The sequence below is a fragment of the Rattus rattus genome, chromosome 4 (genome assembly GCF_011064425.1).
Source record: "Rattus rattus isolate New Zealand chromosome 4, Rrattus_CSIRO_v1, whole genome shotgun sequence".
In the NCBI taxonomy this organism is placed as follows: Eukaryota; Metazoa; Chordata; class Mammalia; order Rodentia; family Muridae; genus Rattus; species Rattus rattus.
Genome location: NC_046157.1, coordinates 4,194,814 through 4,219,902, shown reverse-complemented (window position 1 = coordinate 4,219,902; position 25,089 = coordinate 4,194,814). Strand labels below are relative to the sequence as shown.

General features: G+C 45.4%; 1 protein-coding gene and 1 pseudogene across 6 annotated transcripts in view; one reads left to right on the top strand and one right to left on the bottom strand.

Annotated features, from left to right (window-relative positions):
- LOC116898681 (protein HIRA) overlaps window positions 1–25,089 on the bottom strand; it is a 105,314-nt gene that overhangs the window by 8,835 nt on the left and 71,390 nt on the right. For all 6 annotated transcript variants that reach the window (XM_032899935.1, XM_032899937.1, XM_032899934.1 and 3 more), the window contains 9 exons: window positions 15,451–15,652; window positions 14,578–14,682; window positions 12,835–12,983; window positions 10,764–10,925; window positions 10,408–10,466; window positions 9,933–10,038; window positions 8,265–8,387; window positions 7,625–7,788; window positions 6,203–6,291 (listed from right to left, as the gene is read on the bottom strand). In XM_032899935.1, coding sequence (XP_032755826.1) covers window positions 6,203–6,291; window positions 7,625–7,788; window positions 8,265–8,387; window positions 9,933–10,038; window positions 10,408–10,466; window positions 10,764–10,925; window positions 12,835–12,983; window positions 14,578–14,682; window positions 15,451–15,652 — 1,159 coding nt within the window. The remainder of the gene's footprint in view (window positions 1–6,202; window positions 6,292–7,624; window positions 7,789–8,264; window positions 8,388–9,932; window positions 10,039–10,407; window positions 10,467–10,763; window positions 10,926–12,834; window positions 12,984–14,577; window positions 14,683–15,450; window positions 15,653–25,089) is intronic.
- LOC116899900 lies at window positions 2,153–2,251 on the top strand (annotated as a pseudogene).

Below are 25,089 nucleotides of genomic sequence, written 5' to 3'. Positions count from 1 at the left end.
AAACTACCTTTTTTTTTCTAACAACAAATTACTGGGGGTTTAGGCAGAAACTACCCCCAACCCTGGGACTGACCCTACACCAAGTTCCTATATTGTTCAATCAACCAGTTCAGCAAACCCTGTACAGATTAAATAATACCACCTATGGGCTGGAGAGATGGCTCAGCAATTAAAAATACTGACCTCTCTTTCAGAGGTCCTGAGTTCAATTCCCAGCAACCACATGGTGGCTCACAACCATCTGTAATGGGATCTGATGCCCTCTTCTAATGTGTTTGAAGACGGCTACAGTGTACTCATATACATACAATCAATCAATCAATCAATCAATCAATCAATCAATAAAGCAAGCAAGCAAGCAAGCCCCTGCCCAACGACCCTGGGAGCAAAGGCAGAAATTAGAGTCCATATTGACTGGCTTAGAGAAACAGGCATCCTGGTGTCCTACCGTTCACCCTGGAACCTTTCACTCCCGCCCGTAAAGAAGCCCAGGCCCCCTCTGATTAAAGGCCTGTCCAAGATCTGAGGGAAGTGAATAGGACGACCAAAGGCCATCATCCCACGGTCCCAAACTCAGACACTCATGAGTCGGATTCCTCCAGAGGAACAGGTATACATGCCTTGGATCTGAAAGAAGCACTCTTCAGTCTTCCACTGGCAGAAGTGAGTCAACCCACCTTTGGTGCTTTGGAATGGACAGAACCAGAGGGATGATACAGTGGACAACATACCTGGACCAGGTTGCCCCAAGGATCTAAAAACTCTGCAAGCCTGTTTGATGAGACACTAAGTGCCAACCTCCTGCCCTTCTGTCTGGTTTCCCAAGATCATATTCTTACAATATGATCTATGAATTCTTACAATATAAAACCTCCTCCTAGCCTCTCTGAAACTGAAAGAGATTGTCTAAGGGCCACCGAGGCACTGCTGCAAGAGTTACAGACCTTGGACTATAAAGTGACAGTTAAAAAAGTCCAGCTTTGTACATCAGAAGCTGCCTATCTCAGGTACGGAGGCAAAAGGAGCCCACCTCAGGGTAGGGTTGCTGCCTGGGATCCTTCAGATCCCAGCCCCAAAGGCTCAAGAATTCCTAGGTGCAGTTGGGTGCCAGGGCTTGCTTTACCTTCCCTGCAACTGCCAACCAGGATGTAGTTTCTGTGTCTTTGCTTTTAAAAGCTTCTGTAAAATGCATTAAGGCTCCCTGTGAGAAGCCTTCCTCTCCAGGCAGTCACCAGCTGCTGGGCGGCATAGTATAGATTCTCAATTAGGATTCTGGTTGTGCTGAGTGGTCTTTGGGTCTCTATCCCACAAGACAGTGAGAAACAAACAAACAAACAAACAAACACAGAAGACCCAAATTTAAAAAGTATATATGGAAAGCAAAGGAGAAGCAAAACAACAGAAAATACTGACATTCAGAAAATGTTAATAAAGACATATTTTAAAAATCTATTCCACTCTGTTTGAAAGTCTAAAAGAAATAGACTAATTTCTAGACACATACAGTCTAACAAAATAAAACCAAAACAAGGTAAATAATTTAAAAAGATCCATAACCAGCTGGAGTGGATTTGGTCTAATGCTGCTTGTGTTCTAATTTTAATCTGGGTCCCCAAAACTGTTTGCACAAGAGAGACCTGCAAGGAAGATACTGAGGGACTAAGTTAATTCTGATTGGTAGATAAAGACGCTGGCAGACTGCAGGGCAGCAGACAGAGGTGGGACTTCAGGATTCTCAGGCTTGGGACCAGGAAGAGGAGGGAGAAGGAGATCCACCATGCCAGGAGAGTGTGGAGGGAGGAGAGACGCCAGGCCTGAGAAGAGTACAGGACAGAAAGGCATGGCCGCCACATGAAGGAGCCAGGAGCCCAGATGGGCAGCCCTCTGGGTTCAGAGCAGCCAAGAAGCACAGAGAACTCAGAATTATCAGCAGGAGGCAGATTCTGTCAACAGTGGAGGTTAGGCAGTAGCCCAGCTATTGTGCTGATTAAGGCATATCAAAATATAAAAAGGCCTAGTACTGAACTCTCAAGAACCAACATCAACACTACTGAAATTACATGACATAGAAAAGGAAGAAAAACTTGCAAACTGTCTTTAATGGAACCAGTGTTATCCTGATCCCAGATAAAGACATAACAAAAGATGATCTTCCTCCATTCCTAGAGGCATTGAAGGTGTGGCAGAAAGGTCTCCCTCTATGCTCAGTGTTCTGACCTGTGAACATCTAAATGATTAGCAGCCTAACATTCCACGAAAAAAAAAAAAGCAAGCCTGAGACGAATACCAGTCTGGTACTGTGCAGGCCCAGATGGGCTCCCAAGGCAGGGTGAAAGCTGGAGACTAAAAGAACCCCACCTGGGACCATGGGCCCTGTCTTAGTTACAGTTTTACTGCTATCAACAGAAACCATGACCAAGGCAGCTCATAAGGACAACATTTACCTGGGGCTGGCTAACAGGTTCAGTCTATTATCGTCAAGGCAGGAACATGGCAGCATCCAGGCAGGCATGGTGCAGGCAAAACTAAAAGTTCTACATCTTCATCTGAAGTCTGCTAGTAGAAGACTCACTTGCAGACACTAGAATGAGGGTCTTAAAGACCATACCCACAGTGCTATGCCTACTCCAATAGGGCCACACCTTCTAACAGTGCCACTCCCTGGGCCGGGTATATACAAACCATAACAGGCCCCAAGTGGGAGTGAGTCCGTGACACATGACCCTCACAAGGGGCCACTCAGGGGGCCTGGCAAGGTCATTCCCAAGATGACCCCTGCCCAGTACCATAACTTATGAGCAGAGCATAGAACTCCTGAGATCACTGCTGAGATGACCTCAAACACCAGAGATCCTGGGCACCACTAAAAGGAGCAAGCAGTGGTGGAAAGACGGAAGAGAAAGAGAAACAGATGGATGCCTCACCACCTACAGCAGGCAGGAGAGCTGGCTCCAGGCCCCTCAACTGCTGCAGCACTCAGAAAAGCAGGCCCTGCGCCTCCCTGAACAGTACAATCCCTGACCCTGGATATAAGGGCTGTAGGTGAGCCAGGAGATCGTGAGTGTGGGAGAGTCAGCCCTGCCTCTTGTCTGTTGTGTAGTGGTATTGGCAAAGAAGAGATCTCCTCCCCTCCCTTTTGCCCTCACCACCAACAGAGAGGGTGAGAGCTGGCTCCAATGGGGTCATGAAAGTAGGAGAGCTGGTCCTGCCCCTCGCCTGCTATAGCACTTGGGAGAACAGGACCTGCAACTCATCTGGGCAACACAGTAGATAGAGCTGACCCTGGATGTGGGAGTTGCTGGTGAGCTTGCCCCAAGAGCATAAGTCCAGGAGAGCTGGCCCTGCCTCTCTTCAGCTGAGCAGTGGTGTGGATGAGAGAGACACCCTCCTCACCTCCCTCATCCCTTGACATCTATGGCAGGCAGGAAAACTGGCTATGCCTCCTCACTCAGAACAGGCCCTATACCTCAACTGGGTAGCATGACAGAGCTGACCCTGGTTGCAGAGGTTGCTAGTGAGCTGGTCTGAGGGTGTGAGAGCAGAAAAGGTGACTGGCTGACCAGTTCAGATACCTCTCAAGTCCAATTCCAGGGTTTTGAATTGGCCAACCCCAACATCTACCCCATCAGTGGACTGCTGGAGTGCATGAAGGGGCTGGTCCTACAGATCCAAAACTAGAGGACCTCCATGACACAGGCCAAAAACCGGATATTTGAGAGGAGACCTAGTGAGGTTCCAGTATTCATAAGAGTAGCAGAAGCCAGAGGCCTCGCATTGGACCAACAAGTCATGGCAGTGAGCAACTGAAAGCAAATTAGTGTAGACAAAATGGTAGACTGGGACACACCATGATGAGTCCACAACAAAATTTTTTTTCTCTGTTGTGGGGAAAGTTGCAAGGGTAGAGGGTGAGTACAAAGGTAGGGTGGGATTGGGATGCAACGATGTGAAACTCAAAAAGAACCAATAAAAAAAGTTTAAAGAAAAAAAAGAAAAAAGACGATCATCTCGATAAACATCAATATAAAAATTCTCAATAAAATACTTGCGAAATGAATCTGAGCTCATGCCAAGAACATTCATCATAACCAAGACTGTGACACTACGCATAGCTGGTCCAACAAACATGACAAACTATAAAACAGCAGACACTACCTATCACCTAGACTAAGACGGACAAAATCCAGTGTGGCTGCCTGACAAAGCAGAGGAGCTACTTCACATAACGAAGGCTATGTACAACAGACATGAGCCAACACTCTAAATTCCCAAGTGATCAAAAACAAGGCAAGAGCATCCAATACCTTCACTCCCACTCCGCACAGTACTTGAAGTCTTAGCCAGAACAGTAAGACAGGAGGAGGAAATAAAGTGATAAAAGCAGTCAAAGTGTCCTTATTTGCACATGGCATGACTCTATACATGACAGACTACAGACTCCCAAAGCTTAGACCTGACAAACACTTTCAACAAGGTGACAGGATAGAGAATTAACACAGAGACCTATCAACAGCAAACATACAGAGAAACAACGCCATTCGCAATAGCCACTTCATTAGTTACCGTTCTACTGTGCTGGTAAAGCCAACCAATAAATCTATCTTTATACAACCATATGCCCTTTTCTACAAAAAAAAAAAAAAAACCTTAAGACCGGATCCCAAAAGTATGTGCAAAGCCATGGAAATCACATAATACCAGATCTTCTAGCAACAACCCTCAACACTAGAAGTCTGAAGAAGAATATTCTCAACAGGGCTCTTGGAAGGAAGATTCTGAACCCAGAACGTCATTACCCAACTAAAAGTACTGCAATGAAAGTAATAAATGGGATACAGAATTGGCCACTGAACACAGGAATGCTTTCAAAGCCTGCGGTGCCTTCCAAGTCGCGCCATCTCACTTCCTATTGCCTTTTGATCACTACTCGGCATAGCTGTTCCTTAACACTCAAGTACTTAAGTATTCCCACCTCAGGACCTTTGCATCTGCTTGTTCCTCAGCTTGGACATTTTTCCTTCAAACATGTACATGACTTTGTCCCTTTCCTTTTCTGGTTTCTTCTTCTCAGGACATCAGGCCTTTTAGATCACTCAGTACAGAATAACATCCCACCAATGCTCTGTATCCATCTAACCTCTTTATCTTTTTTTTCAAACACCCAGATACTATACATGCTAAGTCTGTCCCTCTCTACAAGAAGAGAACTAGGTCAGCCTTGTACACTGAAGCTGCATCATGCTTGCAATGTACCTGGTCAGAGCAGATGCTACCTGTGAGCTAACTCTTAGATCCAACAGTTCCTCCTATCCTCTGCGAACTGGTTTCTTTTCCAACTCACTGAAAAGCACTCCCATCTACCTTTGCTAGGCCCAAAACTATGAAGTGAAAAATTCATTATCCCCTTTCCTCCCATATAACTCAGCTATCTACTAAGTCTCATTGGTTCTACTACTATACGTACTAGGTCTGTCTCCTTGCCCCACTGTGGCCACCATACTGATCCAACTTACCACTGACTCTGGGTCCTCAGGAGACCTTAAAGGTCTACTTTCTGTATATGTCTCTCCCCATCATCCCACAGCACCTTCTCCTCTGCTCCCTGTGTGTATAGCCTTTTCTGCTTTCCTCATTACGTCCACCAAACTGTTGGTCCATGGCTGCAGGGCTGCTTCCCCTCACCCTTGGGTTTCATCTACAGTGTCTTTCTCTGAAATCTTGCCACCCCTCTGGACCAATTCAGTCTCAGAGCAGCTTGTTAACATGGCCTAAGTGAACCACCTTACTAGTGCTCACCAAGATAGGACAAGACTCTCTTTTCTCTTTAGAGGTAGAGCTTACTTTGTAACCATGGCTGCTCTGGCCTGGAACTTTATATGTAGAGCGGGCTGGTCTCGAACTTACAGAGATCTGCCTGCATCTGCCTCTCAAGTACTGGAATCAAAGGCATGTGCCATTATGTCTAGTATGATCCTTCACTCTTACTACCACACCAAGAGTGCTGGTAAGCCACTTCCCTCAGCACAGGTGTGATCAGTGCCTACTGAACCCCTGCCAGCTGTGCGTGCCAGTATCCCACCGACACCACGGGTCAGGTAGACAGTTGGATGCCTCATGACAAGAACAGTTAAAGGCAGAGACATGCATCAAACCTTCATGATTTTGATACAATTCTCATGGCAAGAATGAAAAAAGCACCTACCACTACTGTTGACTCCCACTGACTTCCTGTGGAGCAGTGAACTGGACCCAGCAAGTCCTGGCATATTTCCCGGAGGCGGTATTCAAACCCTATTCAAAGAAAAACAACAAAAACAGGAGCACATTATTAAGGGAATTGAAAATCAAGAAAATGCCAAGTTGTATACACATTCAAGCTAAATGAACAAATATTTTATCGCCTACTATGGGCAAAACATGTCTATTTCTCTCTATTTGAGGCCTATAGAGCCAAGAGTAGTTTCTCACTCATTCATCAGCCTCCAGACGATAGACAACACCCTCCCTGTCTGCTGGGCACATGTAAATAAGATGCAGTTCCATGGGAAACTGGTGGAAGGAGTGGGTTGACAGACCCTGTTTGAGAGAAAAGACTGCAGCTGTTGTGACAAGATCAGAAGTAGCGGGGCAACTTCAAAAGGAAGCTAACTACAGAATGACAACTGAAGATGGCAAGATCAAGGGACGCAGGTACCACAGTATGGGTGGTGCTACCAGAAAAACTAACATCACAGGGACTAGAAAAAATGAAAAGGATGAAGCTAGAATCTGAGGACTCAGTAGTAAGCAGTGTCTCATGTGGTTTAACACACATTCCTCCTCTCACAGACGACAAAACAAGGAGAAAAGACTGGACACCGATGTACTGCCCAGGGACAATGAATAGACACATGGAAGAGAAGAGTACAGACGATGCCTCTGTGGTACATAAGGGAGAGTTCTGCTCAACACTCAGGAAGGGGCAAAGCATTTCTGAAGAATAGGGTTCTCGACCTAAGACATGACTGCATACCCCAGGCTCCTGTTTAGGAAGGCCACACAAAGAGTCAAAGAGCAAACGAGAAAAGTCTACTGTGATTACAGGGCTTTACTACCATGCACCTTTACACAGAGTCAGAGAGAAGCATGAGAGACTAGCTCTGCAAGCCACCTTGTAGACACGTGGTGCACTTTTCTATCTTTTACATACTTAGGTTTGTTTCCCTTAAATCATATCAAAATGAGGAAGGTGATAAAGGACAAAGCAAAGGACAGGCAAGGCTGTGGAGAAGCTCTGGGAGCAAAGCTGGGGCTGTGTGGGTCACAGAGAGCTTGGAGGGGCCAGTCCTGTCACACACTGGGAAGCAGGCTCAGGGGTAGTAGGAAAGCCTAGTAAACAGAATGAGAACTTGCCCACCAAGGACTGAGAGGTGCCAGATGTCACTGCACAGCCCTCTTCCATTACTTCCCTTCCTCCCTGTCGGGGAGCTACTAAGAGCACGGGTACTCTGAGAGACCTGATGGAGTAGGGGTGGACTGGAGGACCCAGGGAGGCAGTGGAGAGCATGCATCATCTTCTAGCAAAAGGGGCTCAGAGAAGAGAGAAAAATATTGTCAACAGACACCCCTCTTTGAGCAACCTCACCTTCATTCACGAGGTACCGAGCGTAGAGGAGAAGCCAGTGGCGATACTCGTGGCTTGACTGCAGAGTGAGTGCCGCAGCAACCTGGCTCTCTAGGTAGGCCAGGGTGCTCTCCTGCTGCACCACGTGAGGCACAGAGAAGAGCCGGGCAGCTTGCCTTCCAGAGCTGCAGAGACCAGCAAGGCAGGCACAGTAAGACAGGGTATACTACACTGGTGTGGAGGAACTGCTCCTGTGTGCCCCAGTGTACCGGACAGGAGATGGAAGGGTGGAGGGCAAGTAAGTTGTCCAAGGCCTCCCAACCACCAGTTGATTAATCTACTATCAACCTCTATTCTTCATCAAAAGGCGGGCTACATGGTAGCATCCATGCTCAGTACCTGCCATCTGGGGTCCTGAAATGACAGCCTTAACCACTCCCAAACCCTGTGCCACATGAGTTATCTATGACCCTTAGGGCCCTCACTGACTGTCACCTGGGCCTTTGAAATGATGGGGCCAGGGTTCTAGCTGTCCCTAAAACACACTTGATGAAGATCAAAACTGACAACCCCTCTACACTGAGCACAGGAAACAAGCAGGGACCAGACCCAGGCCCTAGTATGGCACTGTTGACAGTGCCAAGAGTCTCAGCTCACGTACTTGGAGGTACGGCCTTGAATTATGGCTAATGGTCCTGAACACAGCATGGCATCCTGGGATGGCAGGCTGTTCCTGAAGTCTGCACACTGGGCCAGTGAATCTTGCTTGTCAGAAACCAGGTTCCTGAGAAAGCAAAGAAAGAAGCAGATGTCAGGAAAACCAGAAGACAAAAGGTCAGGAGAGCAAACCCTGCCTACCACATTGCAGCAGAAACTGCAGTGGAAACTGAGAGCTACTGTCCTCCAGGACAGGTGCCCATTACGGGCAGGCCTTTTAGTCACAGTCTGATAAATGAGAGGAGTGTCACTCAGCATTTTAGCTACATTGTCTTGGCTCTTAATGTCCAAGTGGCCCCAGTATGAAATAGATTCTGAATGGCTGGCTCATAATGCTGGGGTTGCCCACGGCCCTATGTAGTCTGACGATACCCCACCTGCTGGCCAACACTAGGCCTCCAATTTTCCTGGTACGGCCGTTCTCCCACCATTTCAGGACCCTCTACATAAGTGTTAAGAACATCTTCTCCATAAGAGAGAGGGTGCCTTTATGTCCAGAACAAAAGACTGATGTCGTTTCCTTTTTCTGAGTCTCTGAAAGGTCACACGTGGGATCCTCTGTCTCAACTTCCTGAGTAAGTGCTATTGTTACAGGCTTGTACCTCCATGCCTGCCTCACCATAATCACACACTAATACAGAATTATTTGCAAATTGAGAAAAAGGGAGCAGAAATTTTTGGGGTTTTTTTACTGAAAAATAAATCTCAGTCCTGAATATGAATACGGCTGGCGGCAGACCGAGGAGGCGGCAGCTTCGGTTCTGAAGGAGTGGCTGGCACACAGCTCCTACACTGCATGCATATATCTAGGTTAGACTCTCTAGTGTGGCCAGGAAGATGGCTCAAATGGATAAGACGCTCGCTGCATAAGCGTGAGGACTGACGTTTAGATCTCTAGCGCCCATGTGAAAGCCAGGTAGGTATGACAACCTGCTCATAATCCCAGTGCCAAGAGCAGACACAGAGGATAGGGCAGGGAGGGGACTAGCTAAACTAGCCAAATCAGTGAGTTCCAGGTCCAGCGATCATCCCTGTCTTGGTAATAAGAGAGAGCAATAGAGGAAGACACCAGACATATACCTATACACATATCCACCCACACACATGCAAATATACATACACATACACATACACATACACATACACATACACATACCACGCACATTTTTTAAAAAATATAATGTCTACAGAAGTTTTACAAATACAAGAAGTTGCTCCAAATTCCAAACTGGTCAAAGGAAACACAGAACTCCCATCAGCAGCTTGATTTTCTCAGTGAGTCAGAAAGACCATTTTGGTTCAGTTGGGCCCACAGAATGGACTACTGACAAGGCTACCATGTTGGTGGTGATTAAGGAAGCCAGTCTATCAAGAACCACAAACGTTTCAGTAACTGTTCTGATAAAACCGGCTCCAGGAAGTAATATAGAGGCCAGTGCCCTTACCCACAGACTTAGAAAGGAAGGAACCCCAGATTCACAGAACCCTACAGGGTTTGGCAGTGCACATCCAGGGGTTGGTGAGAGTTCAAAAGAAGCAAGGCCAAGCAGGAATGACCACCCTGCCCTGGTGCCCAGTAAAGAAACACTCCCAGGGAACAGGACATTCTTACCATGTAGACAGGGATGGATTAAAACAGTAGGCTTTCCCATCTGACAAATTCATCACTGGGATTCCATGCTGTGTTAGCAAGATCTGTGACACCGTCATATCACTTCCTGGAGGACACCACGGGAATAAGTTCTAGTCAGTAGCCATGAATGAATGTTCACTAACAGGGAAATCTAAGCCTGGCTCACACAGTCCCAGTACTAAGCCTCTGGACTACTGATACATAATCTGTAGAGTGCTGCTTGTGCTTCAGCCAAGCCGTTCTGATAACCACCAGGATCTCTGTTACGCATTTACCCATCTGCCCAGAAAGTCCATCTCCCTGCTATGGAACAGCTCTAGCTCACTCTAAGCTGAGATCTACGCCTGGTTCTTTATTTGGGCTAAGGAACCACGCTGTACCAGACCAGAGGCTCTGCCCTGGGGAGAGAGGGCAACAGAGAGAGGGCTGTCTTTCCCTGCCCACCATGGGTTACCTGACAAGATGGAGTGTAGAGACTCTTCTTTCACCACCACCACCTGTCGGTGAACATCCCTAAGGAGACAGGGAACGGCTTATCGACACCCACCTCGAAGGCATGGGAATATCTTCACTACCCAACATCCTGGTCCCTGTCTATTTCCCCACCCTATTTTGCTCAAATCTACAGAAGAAAATCCAGGCAGCAGATCCACCGAGCCACTCCCAACACCCATACCCACCCTGAGAAAAACAGGAGTGTAGCCACCCTCTACTAAAGGACATCTCATTACCAGGGAACAATGCTAACTGCTCTTGGGCCCACCCAACCCCTACATAGCCCGGAGGCCTCAGCCTGTGCCTGCCTCTCACCAGACAGACAGTGTGGCTGCAGCGGTGAGTGCCATGACGTAGGGGCCCGTGCAGTGCAAAGTAGAAATTGGAGATGGAAGGAGGATGGGGGGAAGGAGACGGCGACCACAGGTAGAGAACACCGACAGCATCCTCTTTTCACAGGCAACACATACCACATCACTGCAAGGGAAGAGGAGGGAAGGCGTCACAGGGGCCAGGTCAATGATGCAGAGCCTGACTTCCTCCAGGGCCTTGAGGGGCCTCCCTCATACATTTGCACTGAGCAGGTGCTGTTACTGGGATGGCAAGGAAAGGACTATGCAAGCACCAGGGCAGGGGGACAACAAGGCAGAAAGCCTGCTTGAGCACTTACAAATGGACTTCTGTTTTCCCCAGTTCACCCAAAGTGCTGTTCACACTGATACTGACCAAGGGGTGCAGGTACTTCACAAAGTTACTCACCATGATGGTCACCCAAAACATGTGCCTAACTCATCAGATAAGACCAGGGTGCCCAGGTGACAGGCTCCTGGCTACAACTAGTCAGGAAAGTCCAGACAAGACTTCAGAGAATAGGCTGGGAGAAGAGTAGAGCACTAGTACCAGCTGCTACAGGAACACCAGCTGAGCACGCCAGGCTGTCGGGGCTAGGACAGGAGAGGTGCCACTCCATGAGCAAGGAGTGCTTCAGAAGAGCACCCCTGATCGAGATGTGGTCCTCAAGGAAGCCTACAACCAGCAGCCAGGCCATGAGCACGAGTTCCTAACACCCTAGCAAGACATACAGAGCCCTAGTGAGTCAGGGGCTTAGTCTGCTTTGTATAATCAGCCCGTCTCACCCAGGACGTTGGATGAAAATCCAGAGTCAGGGAAAGCACCAGGGCAATTTCCCCTGCTTGAGAGTACTCCAAACTCTTCCACTTTAAGGACGGAGTGCAAGGAAGACACTCATGTTTCTAAATGTCTATTTCAAACATGAACAGAGGAAAACTTTGAACAGGACCTAGTCGCAGGGAGGGTGCTCTCTGATTTAACTGTGTTCTGTCTAATCATCTCTCATGGTCTGGGCCTTTCTTTAGCCAGTTCCCAGTAATGAAGCTGTGACATGGGCTGCAACACTGGACAGGGACCTTTGTAGGGTTGGCCTGTATAGGAGAAGCTCCCATTCCTGAAGCTATATTGCTACAGGAAAGTCTGTGCTGACATCCTTGGACTTCTGCTGGAACATGCCACTTGCCTTAGGACCAGAGACATATAATTGGTATCAACAACAATACCAAATGCTCAGGAAACGAGGACTTAAAACTCAGTGATCTGTACCAGGGGGAAAATCTCAAGGAGAAACAGAACTGTGGGATCTTTCAGGACCTAATACTATAAACTCACTTGGGTTCAAGGGAATCTGAAGATCTACCTAGCCAGTTAGGTAAGAGGCATTGACACATGACCTCAAGGCAGGCAACCAAGGATCTAACCAAAATTGTTTTCTGAGAGATCACTGTTGTTGCAAAGCCCTATCTGCTACACGGATGGTCATAAGAAATGATGGAACACAGTCACATCATCAAAGAGCACTTCTTCCCTGCTACTGGGTCCCGTTCAAAGTTTTCCTCTGTTCATACTTTGAAAATAGACAGTTGTAAACAAGAGACTGCTGGGTACCTTAAGAGGAAGTGCTGGTTATCTTTTTCAAGTAAGCCAAGAAGGATGAGACCCTTGCGCTGCTATAAGAAGGCCCTGGGTGACTGCACTGAACGAAGACAAGCCCCCACCCACAATCCCACCTCCCTAGTCAGCAGGGCTAAGGCTTGCAGCACCATCGGTCCATCCTACCCAGCACGGTAGATGAAAGTCCAGGGTCCAGGGAAAGGACCTGCCCAGGCCAGGGAGAGGCAGGCAAACCTCAGGCAGGGGTCTTGCTAGACTGGGTAACCCCAAGCTCAAAGCCTACCTCCAACAGTATAAGGCAAGGACACTAACAGAGTAGGGACTGAGATGGTGAATCAACATTCTAAAGGCCCCAGGAACTGTTCCCCTCTCACAGGTTATACTCCATAACTGTGCTGGTGCCGTCCACCATGGCTCTTACCAGCTGCCGGCAGCAGTGAGGACACGGCTGCTGAGCACTGTCTCCCACTCCTTCCCTTCACGGTTGCACTTCAGGCGACTCAGTCTTATCCCCCCAACAGATGTCACTTCATTCTCCACCTCAATGTACATGGAGGGGTCAGAGCTCACCTGGATGGAGGAAAGCAACACATGACTTCAGGTAGCAATGGGTCTGTTCATGTGGCAGTTCCTGGAGATATGGGACATTCAGGGACTGTATGACAACCTGGGCTCTGAGGCAGGGCAAAGACAACAAAGAAGCAGACTAGCTGACTAGCCACCAGAGAAGGGTGACAGGGCCTGGGGCTGTCATCTCACAGAGGTTTAACTTGCCCGAGACTACAGCCATGGACTTGGAAATAAGCCTCAGATTGAAGGACCACCAAAGGCTGCAATGTCTGCTAAGAGAGGAGCCTATAAAAAACCCATGGTGCTCTCCACATTAACAAGCTTCCCTGTGTAATACTGTGGCACTGCATAGCCCATATTGCCATGATCTAGTTCAATGCCTGGCATGAGATGGATTCAGCCTTGTACAGATCTACAGAGCTGATCTGTAGACGCTGGGTTCTGTATGGACACCAGGCAGAAAAGCTGGCCAATTACATGAGTGTAAGTAGGTGAACTGGAGTAGAGGCTGCTTAAGAGCAAGGAGCTACATTCTCCATGACACCAGAAACCAAGATGGCTCCACGTGGTACCGAGAGCTGAAGACACCTGAGGAAGAGCTAATAGAACTTAAGAGTTTTGAGACACTGCCTGCTGAAAATACCCAACACACACACACAAAGAATGAGCACGTGCACACGCACGCACAGGCACAGACATACATGAGCAAATCATGTGTGTGCTGTCCCTGCGTAACCCTTGTGCAGCATGACCCACACATACTACGGCTGGAAGATATGGTTCTCAAGCACTGCAACACCACCCCATGTGGCCAGGGAAAAATGACACAAATACAGAGTCCAACGAGGTTGTCTAAGGAGGTGTACAGTGAAATAATAGCTGAGTGAAATGCCCCTATAATGGGAGAGGCATGGACACAGATGCTGGGCCAAAGGATGAGGGGCATTTGCATATAAAGGATTATTTAGCCTAACACTGTTTGAATAATTTCATGGTTAAAAGACTCTACTCTTGGGACTACAGAGATGGCTCAGTGGTTTAAAGCATGTGTTGCCCGTGCAGAGGACCTGACTCAACTCCCAGCACCCACATGGCAGCTCACAACCATGTGTAACTCCAACTCCAGAGAACCCGATGCCGTCTTCTGACCTCGGGGAAACAAGCAAGCATGTGGTATACATACATAGGTACGGGCAAAATATTCATACTCGTAAAATGAAAAGAAAATAAAACTAAAAAGAAACATAAGAAGGAATCTCTTATTATAAGCCAGGTCTTGAGAGGCAGCTAAGAACAGCGAGGCCACGGCAGAACACAGACTTATGTGCCATGGGTGCCCAGCCTGACGCTGTCAAGGGGAGTGGAAGATGTGCGAGAGGACACAGGTCAGGTCTTGAAAGAGTTGGTATCCAGACTGGACGGTAAGGGCAGCCCTAGCAGCTGAGACTTAAAAGCAAAATTAAAGAGAGGAAGAGACATGACCCCCGTCAGCTAGTATCCCTCCAGAAGAAGATGGAGTCCCCAAGGTGAGACTATATTAGGGGAAAAGGAATGTATGCTCTTGTAAGAAGGTGGTAGGGGTCCCAGTCCTCACCTGGAGGGTGAATGCTCTCTGCGGGCCTGGAATTGGCAGCTTCAATGCAAGTGCTGGTGCAGACAGACACATGGCCTCCTTCTCTGCAGACAGGGCAGCTGGAGACTAAAAGAGCCAGAAATACCCTGAGCTCCACCTAAACACTACATGGGTAAGTAGGTTACCCAGAGGTAAGGACCTAAGGTGAGGCTGGGCCTGTTCCCAAGGCATGTCTGCCTGCTCTGGAAGGCAGAAAGCACAAGGGAATGCTACAAGGATCCCCACCTGACAGATGAGGGGGCTGACATCAGGGGACCAGTTGTGGTGTAGCTATTTCCTCTGAGTGCCATCTCGCCATCATGGAGCAGAGACTGCTGTGGTGACCTACAGAATATGTTGGCCCCACGTCATGGCAACGAAATAAGCAAAACAATACAGTGATAGCTGGGTCTACAGTACCAAAAATGGGGCTATTAACATTCCCTCAACCTGACATTCCAGACAACATTCCCTCCCACCACCAGGCTACATGGTCTTAAGGAGTGGGTCAGAGTACTAAGTCTGCTAGGGCTGGCACTTTCCAGTGGAGTGCTTTTGAATATATGCACTCTTTGCTCATGCTCCTTAAGTAATCCAAGCGGGACATATATGGAGTCATTTCGTTGAGCTGTTGGTACCCTGTATGAAGTAAATGGGCACTTCTTTTTTGTCTCCCAGAAAGTCTTAACAGGCCTACTCAAAGTTTCTATGAGCGGCAGACAGGTCTGAAAGAACACAGCCTACATGGTACAATGAATGGTGTGTCTAAGCTCTCACACTAATAAGACACCCTCCACACACAAGGGCCTCCCAAGGAGTCTGGATGGGGCAGGCAAGACAGACTACAGTCCTCACCTGGACGGACAGAGACATGGGCAAAAGACGGGAATCCTTCCTAGGGCGGCCTTTCTTCTTCTTTTCCACCGTCTCCACCTCAAGCTCAAGTTTGCGCTTGGACAGTGAGGAGGGCTTGGCCAGGTGGACCTTCTCATCGCTGTCACTACTACTCTCCAGCTCCCGGGACCTCAGCTCCTTGACGAGGTTCTGCTCTTTCAACCTGAAATCAAAGACATCTGTAATTCTGTCTACAAAGCAAAGCCATTCATTCTATGATATCTCTCTCTCTCTCTCTCTCTCTCTCTCTCTCTCTCTCTCTCTCTCTCTCTCTCTCTCTCTCTCTCTAGATTTTTATTTGTTTCATGTGTGTGGGTAGTATTTTGCTTACATGTGTATCTAAGTATCATGTGTGTGTCTGGTGCCCTCCAGGCCAGACTCACTGGAACTGGAGTTACAGACAGTTGTAAGAAGCCATCCTGTGGGTACTGGGAATTGAACATGGGTCCTATGTAATAACAACAAGAACTCTTAACCCCAAGCCATCTTTCTAAACCCTGTATGTGTTTTTAACAAAATCACTCTTCTCAAGATTTTCTAAACAGTGTAAAGAGAGAGCTTCTGGTTTCTACTTTAACAATGAGCTTGAGATGCTAAATAACAATAGCTGAAAACTGGAAAGCAGGAACTCTTTCTGGACCCATCAAAAGGTGACAGTGCCAGCTACTTGCTAGACCCTGAGTGTGGGCAAGCTTCAGTGAAAACTGCTGGAGCTATTGACATGAGGGTCCCCACACATCGTTTTGACATCCACGGACCCTACTAGGTTTTAGTCAAAGATGGAGAAAATTCCATGGCTTAGGGAAAAGCAATCAGTTTGAAACAACCCTTCCATTCTCTAAAGCCCTCAGGAAAACTAAAGTCAAGGACAAGACAAGGCTGCCCACTCTCTCCCTACTTATTCAATATAGTACTTGAAGTTCCTGCTAGAACAACTAGACAACAAAAGGAGATCAAAGGGATACAAATTGGAAAGGAAGAAGTCAAGGGGTCACTATTGATGGATACGACAGTATATATAAGTGACCCCAAAAATTCTACCAGAGAACTCCTACACGTAATAGATAACTTAAGCAAAGTGGCTAGATATAAAATTAACTCAAACAAATTAGTATCCTTCCTCTACTCAAAGGATAAACAGGCTGAGAAAGAAATTAGGGAAACGACAATAATCACAAATAATATAAAGTATCTTGGTGTGACTCTAACCAAGCAAGTGAAAGATCTTTATGACAAGAACTTCAAGTCTCTCAAGAAAGAAATTGAAGAAGACCCCAGAAAATGGAGAGATCTCCCATGCTCATGTGTTGATAGGATAAACATGTAAAAATGGCCATCTTACCAAAACCAATCTGCAGATTCAATGCAATCCCCACCAAAAGTCCAACTCAATTCTACACAGAGATAGACCAATTCTCAACTTCGTATGGAAAAACAAAAAACCCAGGACAGCTAAAACAATTCTCAACAATAAAAGAACTTCTGGGGGAAATCAGCATCCCTGACCTCATATTACAGAGCAATTATGATTAAAAACTGTATGGTATTGGTACAGAGACAGGCAGGTAGATCAATGGAAAAGAAATGAAGACCCAGAAATAAACCCACACACCTATGATCACTTGACCTTTGACAAAGAAGCCAAAACCATACAGTGGAAAAAAGAAAGCATCTTCAACAAATGGTACTGGTCTAACTGGAGGTCAGCATGTAGAAGAATGCAGACTGATCCATTTTTATCTCCTTGTACAAAGCTCAAGTCCAAGTAGATCAAGGACCTCCACATAAAACTAGATACACTGACTCTAATAGAAGAAAAAAGTGGAAAAGAGCCTCAAACACATGGGCACAGGGGAAAATTTCCTGAACAGAACACAAATGGCTCAGGCTCTAATAAGATCAACAATTGACAATGGAACCTCATAAAGTTGCAAAGCTTCTATAAGGCAAAGGACACTGTCATTAGGACAAAATGGCAACCTACAGATTAGGAAAGATCTTTACTAATCCTACATCCAATGGAGGGCTAATATCCAAAACATGCAAAGATCTCAAGAAGTTAGACTCCAGAAATCCAAATAGCCCTATTGAAAAATGGGCTACAAAGCCAAACAAAAGAATTCTCAACTGAGGAATCTCCAATGGCCAAGAAGCACCTAAAGAAATGGTCAACATCCTTAGTCATCAGTGTATGCAAATCAAAACAACTCTGAAATTCCACCTCTCACCAGTCAGAATGGCTAAGATCAAAAAAAACTCAGGCAACAGCAGATGCTGTCAAGGATATGGAGAAAGAGGAACACTCCTTCACTGCTGGTGGAATTGCAAACTGGTACAACCAGTTTTCAAATCAATCTGACAGTTCCTCAAAAAAATGGAAATAGTTTTACCTGACGATCCAGCTATACCACTCCTGGGCATACACCTAAAAGATGCTCCAACATATAACAAGGACATATGATCCACTATGTTCATAGAAGTCTTATTTATAATAGCCAGAAGCTGGAAACAACCCAGATGTCCTTCAACAGAAGAATGGATACAGAAAATGTGGTGCATTTACATAATGGAATACTACTCGGCTATTAAAAATGATGACTTGACGAACTTTGTAGGCAAATGGATGGAACTAGACAATATCATCCTGAGTGAGGTAACCCAGACCCATAATGACATACATGGTATGTACTCATTGATAAGTGGACATTAGCACAAAAGCTCAGAATACCCATGATACAACTCACAGACCATATGAAGCTTAACAAGAAGGAAGGTCCAAGTATGGTTGCTTCAATCCCACTTAGAATGGGTGGGTAGGGGGGAAAAAGAGGCAGGATCAGGTATGGAGGAGACAGGAGAACCAGGAGAATCAATAGAAATATGCAGCAGTGTGGAGTGGGGTATGAGGAAACCACTAGAGAGTTCTAGACACCAGGGATGTAGGAGGCTCCCAGGACCCAATAGGGATAACATTAGCTGAAATACCCAACAGAGGAGAGATAGAACCTGAAGAGACCTCCTCAAGTAGATAGATATGGCACTCAGCTGAGGGATGGGACCACCCACCCATCTCAAAATTTTCAACACAGAATTGCTCCTGTCTAAAGGAAATACAGGGACCCAAAAAAAAAAAAAAAAAAAAAAATGGGGCAGAGACTGAAAGAAAGGCCATCCAGAGACTGCCCCACCTTGGCATCCATCCCATGCGTAGACACCAAATCCCAACGCTATTACTGATGCCAAGATGTGCTTGCAGAGAGGAGCCTGGCTGTTCTCTGAGAGGCTCTAGCATCACGTGACTAAGACAGATTCAGATACTTACAGCCAACCTTTGGACTGAGCCCAGGAACCCCAATGGAAGAGTTAGGGTAAGGACTTTAGGAGCTGAAGGGGACTGCAACCCCATAGGAAGAACAACACTATCAAGTAAAAGGACCCCTCAGAGCTCCCAGAAACAACTAAGCAACCAACCAAAGAGTGTGCATGGGTTGGGCTGTGGCCCTTGCTACATATGTAGCAGAGGACTGCCTCATCTGACTTCAGTGGCAGGGAATACAATTGGTCCTGTGGAGGCTTGATGCCCCAGCGAAAGGGGATGCTAGAGGGGAGGGGTGGGCATGAGTGGGTGGGTGGGGGAACCACCATCTTAGAGATAAATGGGAGGGAGATGGGGAGGAGGTTTGGTGGAGGGGGTTCTGAGAAGGGGGCCAACATTTGAGATGTAAATAAATGAAATAATTAATTTTTTAAAAAGCAGGATCAGATCTGGACATTATAGAAGTTCTGAAACTATCAGATTAGTTTTACAGCCATTAGTTAAAGTGATAATATAGTAATGGCAACAATTATAACAACTGAGAATAATAATAGCAAAAAACTTTCCAAAACCAAGGAAAGAAAGCCAACTGTAGATCCAGGCTGTTTAGAGAACACTCAATAACAAATATCCATGCCTAGACATAATATATTCAAACCACAAAAAAAAAAAAAAAAAAAAATGGGCAGGGTGCAGAGCTATCTTTGAAGTGACTGCTTTCTACCTGCCATACTGTGAACTACTCTTTGTGAAAACGCTTTTTCCTATCAAAGGTAGCTAACCCATCCAGGGTCAATATTCCATAAACCTCCCCAACATATGATTTGCCTCTTTGCCCAAATCCTAGTCTCTTCCATAGCCGTGCCCTTCATGCATCTGCAATTGCATTAGACTGTGAGGTCAAGTTCCTTCCCAGCAATAATGAGACCCAGGAACCACCTATCTTAGAAAATAAAAACTAAGTGAAGTTCCTACCTGTGAACTTGCTTGGTCTACTTGGGTTGAATGGCATATTAGGTCTCAAACCCAGGACAAATGGCTGAATGCCCAGTGACAATCAAAGTGGACATGGCTACCAGCTTCTCCCAGCATCCCTCAGTCCCTTCTTGTTACAGGTCCTCCTGGCTGCCGCCTGCCCCCTGCCCTAAACTGTTCCTTGCCAGATACTGGGCTGGGCTTCCGTCCCTGCAGCTGCCCTTCTCTACTATAATCTAACCATATTGGTTACCTGCCAGTCTTACCCTTAGCCCTCTTGGCTGCTGCCCAGTCCCTTTCTCTCCCCCTCTCCCTTCCCATCCCCCACCTTTCCCCACATGGTTCAGGATCATGTCCACTCTAGACTCTCCCAAATGTTTATACCTCTAGTCATACTTTTAGCTTCTCCCCAACACCTAGAAACAGCCGTGTCCTTTCCCTTTGATTTTTTTCATTCATCTGGTGTCAAAACACACGCAGGGACAAACTGCTAGATGAGGTTCCCATTAACATGATATCCTCTTTTCAAGAAGAAATTGTCATGCCAAATTAATTGTTCTGTTCTTGTTGGCACACCAGAATAATTTTTTCCAGCTCCTTCCAGGCTGCTCTAGCACAGTTCAGTGAGAACTCTGCAACTGTGAGCCCAAATAAATCTTTTTGCTCTCTTAAAAAGCAACCCCTATCAAAAACTCATCTCACCTACAAGAGCAAAAGACATTACCCTTCCTACTGAACTTCTTGGGTGAATGGAAATACTTCAAGTATGGAACAAACCTGGAAAGTAAAGTAACATTCCATCTAAAACAAACAATATATAATCTAGGAATCCATAGAGCCATGCATGGTGGTACTTATCTGTGATGCCAATCTTTGAGATACTGAGGCAAGAGCACAGGGAGTTGTAGGCCAGCAAGACCCCATTCCACAAGACAAAAAAGAAAGTAAATATTTTCTGAGATAAACACAAGAGAGCTGAAGAGATCAACTGGTAAAATGTACTATGCAAGCAGGAAAACCTGGGTTCCCTGGGGAGACAGCTCACAAGGTAAGAGTGCTTTCTGTGTAAGCACAAGACTAAAATCCTCAGAACCCACATCAGATGCCCAGCACTAGGATGGAGGACAGGAGTTGAAAACTGATGGATCCTGAGAGCTCTCTGGTCAGTCAGCCTATCCAAAACAGTGTAAAAGAAGGTTCTTCAGGATTCCAATGGAGACTGAAGACAGGCTGGTCTCAAGAGTCCTCCAAGACTTCAGCACCAGACCTCGAACCTCATGGGAGGGAGCTACCAGATTCTTGACAAGAGACAGACATGGTAACACACACATATATATCCACTCATTATATCAGTTCTGTTCCTTTAGAGAATTCTGAGTATAATAAGTAAAGGAATTTTTTTTTTATTTAATAACAAAAAGAGCAGTGGAAAGCCTCATCAACAGAAGGAATTATTAGGAATATGGCATGAGGATTTAAAGAGAAATGAATACTCATTTAGACAAACTAATAAAAATGACCAATGGAATATACAAGATGTTTGGACACTGTGAAAATGCCAAATTATAAGCATAGAATTCCATGCCAGAGGCATTAAAAAATATTTTCAATATACTCATAGCAGAAAATTCACCATACTTCAAAAGATACCTATCCAGACACATGAGACACAGAGAACACCAAACAGACAAGAACAGAAAATAAAATCCCACACCACATTAAAACTGAAACACTAAGCACAAAGATCATGGAAATGAGGAATGCTAACTTACACATAAATGTAGGCGGGCTCACATTCATAACAAAGTATTGTAACAGAAATTTTACATGGCAGAAGGTCTTGGAAATATATTTTCCAGTTCTAAAAGAAAAGCATACCAAGCAAGATTACTATATCCAGATAAACTGTCACAACTAAGGGAGAAAGAAAAACTTTCCATGATAAAAACTTAAGGAATTTGTGAGCACTAACTAAGCCCTATAGTATCCTTCTACAGAGGATACAAGAAAAAAATTGTGCAACTAAAGAAAATGTTAAATACATCTAAAAAGCTATAGAAAAACAATGAAGGAAGCTAAAGCAGTAAACAAGAAAAACAGAATGAGGAAAACATCAAATATTACAAAGTCAGCAAACTAACAAGAATTAGCACGTACTTTTTGATAATAACTGAATATTAAATAATGGTCTCAATTCCCCCAAAAGACACAAACAGACTGAAAAACAGGACCCACACACCTGTTGCCTCCAAGAAACACACTTCATCCTCACTACCTTGGAGTGAAAAGATAGAAAAAGTGATTCCAAAAACTGGAGCACAGGGGTTGGGGATTTAGCTCAGTGGTAGAGCACTTGCCTAGAAAGCGTAAGGCCCTGGGTTCGGTCCCCAGCTCCGAAAAAAAGAAAACAGAAAAAAAGAAAAAGAAAGAAAGAAAAAAAAACTGGAGCACAGCATAACTACTCTAACATCTGACAAAATAGACCTCAAATGAAAATTAGTCAGAAGTGATGAAGCAATTACTTCATATTGACTAGGGATACAAGCTATCAAGGATATTACAATTTTAAGCATGCACATACCAAATACAGGTGTAATCAATAACCTGAAAGCCCAGGTAAACTGAGACCCTCCTGACAGGAAAGTTAAGTTGTAGAGGTTTCAGGTAAGAAAATTCACACACCAAACCCACTGGTACCTACCATTTCAAGACTACAGCAGAAATGAACTGCAGATGCAATCTACCATGCCCAAAGCCTCCCGCTGCCCCGTTCTTTCCTCTTCTTTTTTCTTTTTTTTTTTTGTTTGTTTGTTTGTTTCTTAAAACAAATTTATGTAACTGAAGGGTCGTTCCTGGGTCTAGTAAATCAACTTTACAAAAGAGAAAAAAAGGGGAGAGCAAACAAAACATCACAACCTGAACGAGAGAATCCAGAGTTCCCAATCAGCTTAGGAACTATCTCCCAGGACAGCCCTGCAGCCCAGTAATATGCTGTGCTCTAGAGCTAGGATCCTGTGAGGACAGCAGACTCCACAAGCACCAGAGTGAACACTCCCTCCCCCAAACCTTTGTGGTACTTCAACAGTGGTCTCACTTCTGGGCAAGTTTACAAACCTATACAAGGGTGGAATAATTTACATGGGTGCTAAGATTCAAGAGAATAGGGTGAAAAACGAAAAGAAAAGAGAAAAGGAAAGAAAGGAAAAGAAAAAAGAACAGAACAGAACAGAAAAGAGAAAACCAACCTCTTGGGAGAGGCAAGGGCATTTAAAGGAACAACAAGAATGCCAATAATATTCAGACCCCCTTTTTAAAAAAGATTTTTTTATGGCTTAAAATATTTCACTCTAAATGTCAATAGAAGAATGTCACTAATACTATGTGGACGCCTTTGTAATATAAATACATGTCCCCCTTATTCATTTTTTTTATTACATATATTACTTTACTTACATTTCAAATGTTATTCCCTTTCCCGGTTTCCTGTCCATAAGCCCCCTATCCCCTCCCACTCCCCCATACGGGTATTCACCCCATACATCCCCCTTAGTGCTCCCCCATATTCCCCTGCACTGGAGGTCCAACCTTGGCAGGACCAAGGGGTTCCGCTTTCACTGGTGCCCCAACAAGGCTTTTCTCTGCTACATATGCAGTTGTAGTGCTGAGTCAGTCCATGTATAGCCTTTCGGTAGTAGTTTAGTCCCTGGAAGCTCTGGTTGGTTGGCATTGTTGTTCTTAATGGGGTTGCAAGCTCCTTCAACTCTTTCAATCCTTCCTCTAATACCCCACAAAGAGTGTCTCAGTTCAGTGGTTTGCTGTTAGCATTGACCTCTGTATTGGACAAGCTCTGGATGTGTCTCTCAGGAGAGAACTATATCCGGTCCCTTTTTAGCTTCATCAATCGTATCCATTTTTGGTGGCTGTATATATATGGGCCGCATGTCGGGCATGCCCTGAATGGCCATACCTTGAGTCTCTGCTCTAAACTTTGCTTCCATATACCCTCCTATGGATATTGTTTCCCCTTTTAAAAAGGAATGGGAGCATCCACATTTTGGTCAACCTGCTTGAGCTTCCTTGTGGGCTGTGGATTGCATCTTGGTTTGTTCCAGATTTTTAGCTAATATCCACTTATCAATGAGTGCATAGGAAGTTCGTTTTTCTGTGATTGAGTTACCTCACTCAGGATGATATTTTCTAGTTCATTCAATTTGCCTATGAATTTCACAGTCATTCTTTTTGATAGCTGAGTAGTACTCCATGGTGTAGATGTACCACATTTTTTGAATCCATTCCTCAATTGAAGGGCATCTGGGTTCTTTCCAGCTTCTGGCTATTATAAATAAGGCTGTTATGAACATAGTGGAGCATGTGTCTTTGTTGTATGTTAGAGAACCTTTTGTATGCCCAGGAGAAGTATAGCTGGGTCCTCAGGTAATGGAATGTCCAATTTTCTAAGGAAGCTCCACACTGCTTTCCAGAGTAGTTGTACCAGTTTGCAATCCCACAACAATGGAGGAGTGTTCCTCTTTCTCCGCATCCTCACCAGCATCAGCTGTCACCTGAGTTTTTTGATCTTAGCCATGCTGATTGGTGTGAGGTGGAATCTCAGGGTTGTTTTGATTTGCATTTCCCTGATGACTAAGGATGTTGAACATTTCTTTAGGTGCTTTTTGGACATTCGATAATCCTCAGCTCAGAATGTTTTGTTTGGCTCTGTACCCCATATTTTAATAGGGTTGTTTGGCTATCTGGAGTCTAACTGCTTCAGTTCTTTGTATATTTTGGATATTAGCCCTCTATCAGATGTAGGATTGGTAAAGATCTTTTCCCAATCTGTTGGTTGCCGATTTGTCCTAATGACAGTGTCCTTTGCCTTACAGAAGCTTGGCAGTTTTATGAGGTCCCATTTGTCAATTCCTGATCGTAGAGCATGAGCCATTGGTGTTTTCTTCAGGAAATTTTCCCCAGTGCCCATGTGTTCGAGACTTTTCCCCACTGTTTCTTCTATTAGTTTGAGTGTATCTGGTTTGATGTGGAGGTCCTTGATCCACTTGGACTTACATTTTGTACATGGTGATAAGAATGGATCAATTTGCATTCTACATGCTGACCTCCAGTTAAACCAGCACCATTTGCTGAAAATGCTATCTCTTCTCCATTGGATGGTTTTGGCTCCTTTGTCAACAATCAAATGACTGTAGGTGTGTGGGTTTATTTCTGGGTCTTCAATTCTATTCCACTGATCTATCTGCATGTCTCTGTACCAATACCATACAGTTTTTATCACTATTGCTCTGTAATATTGC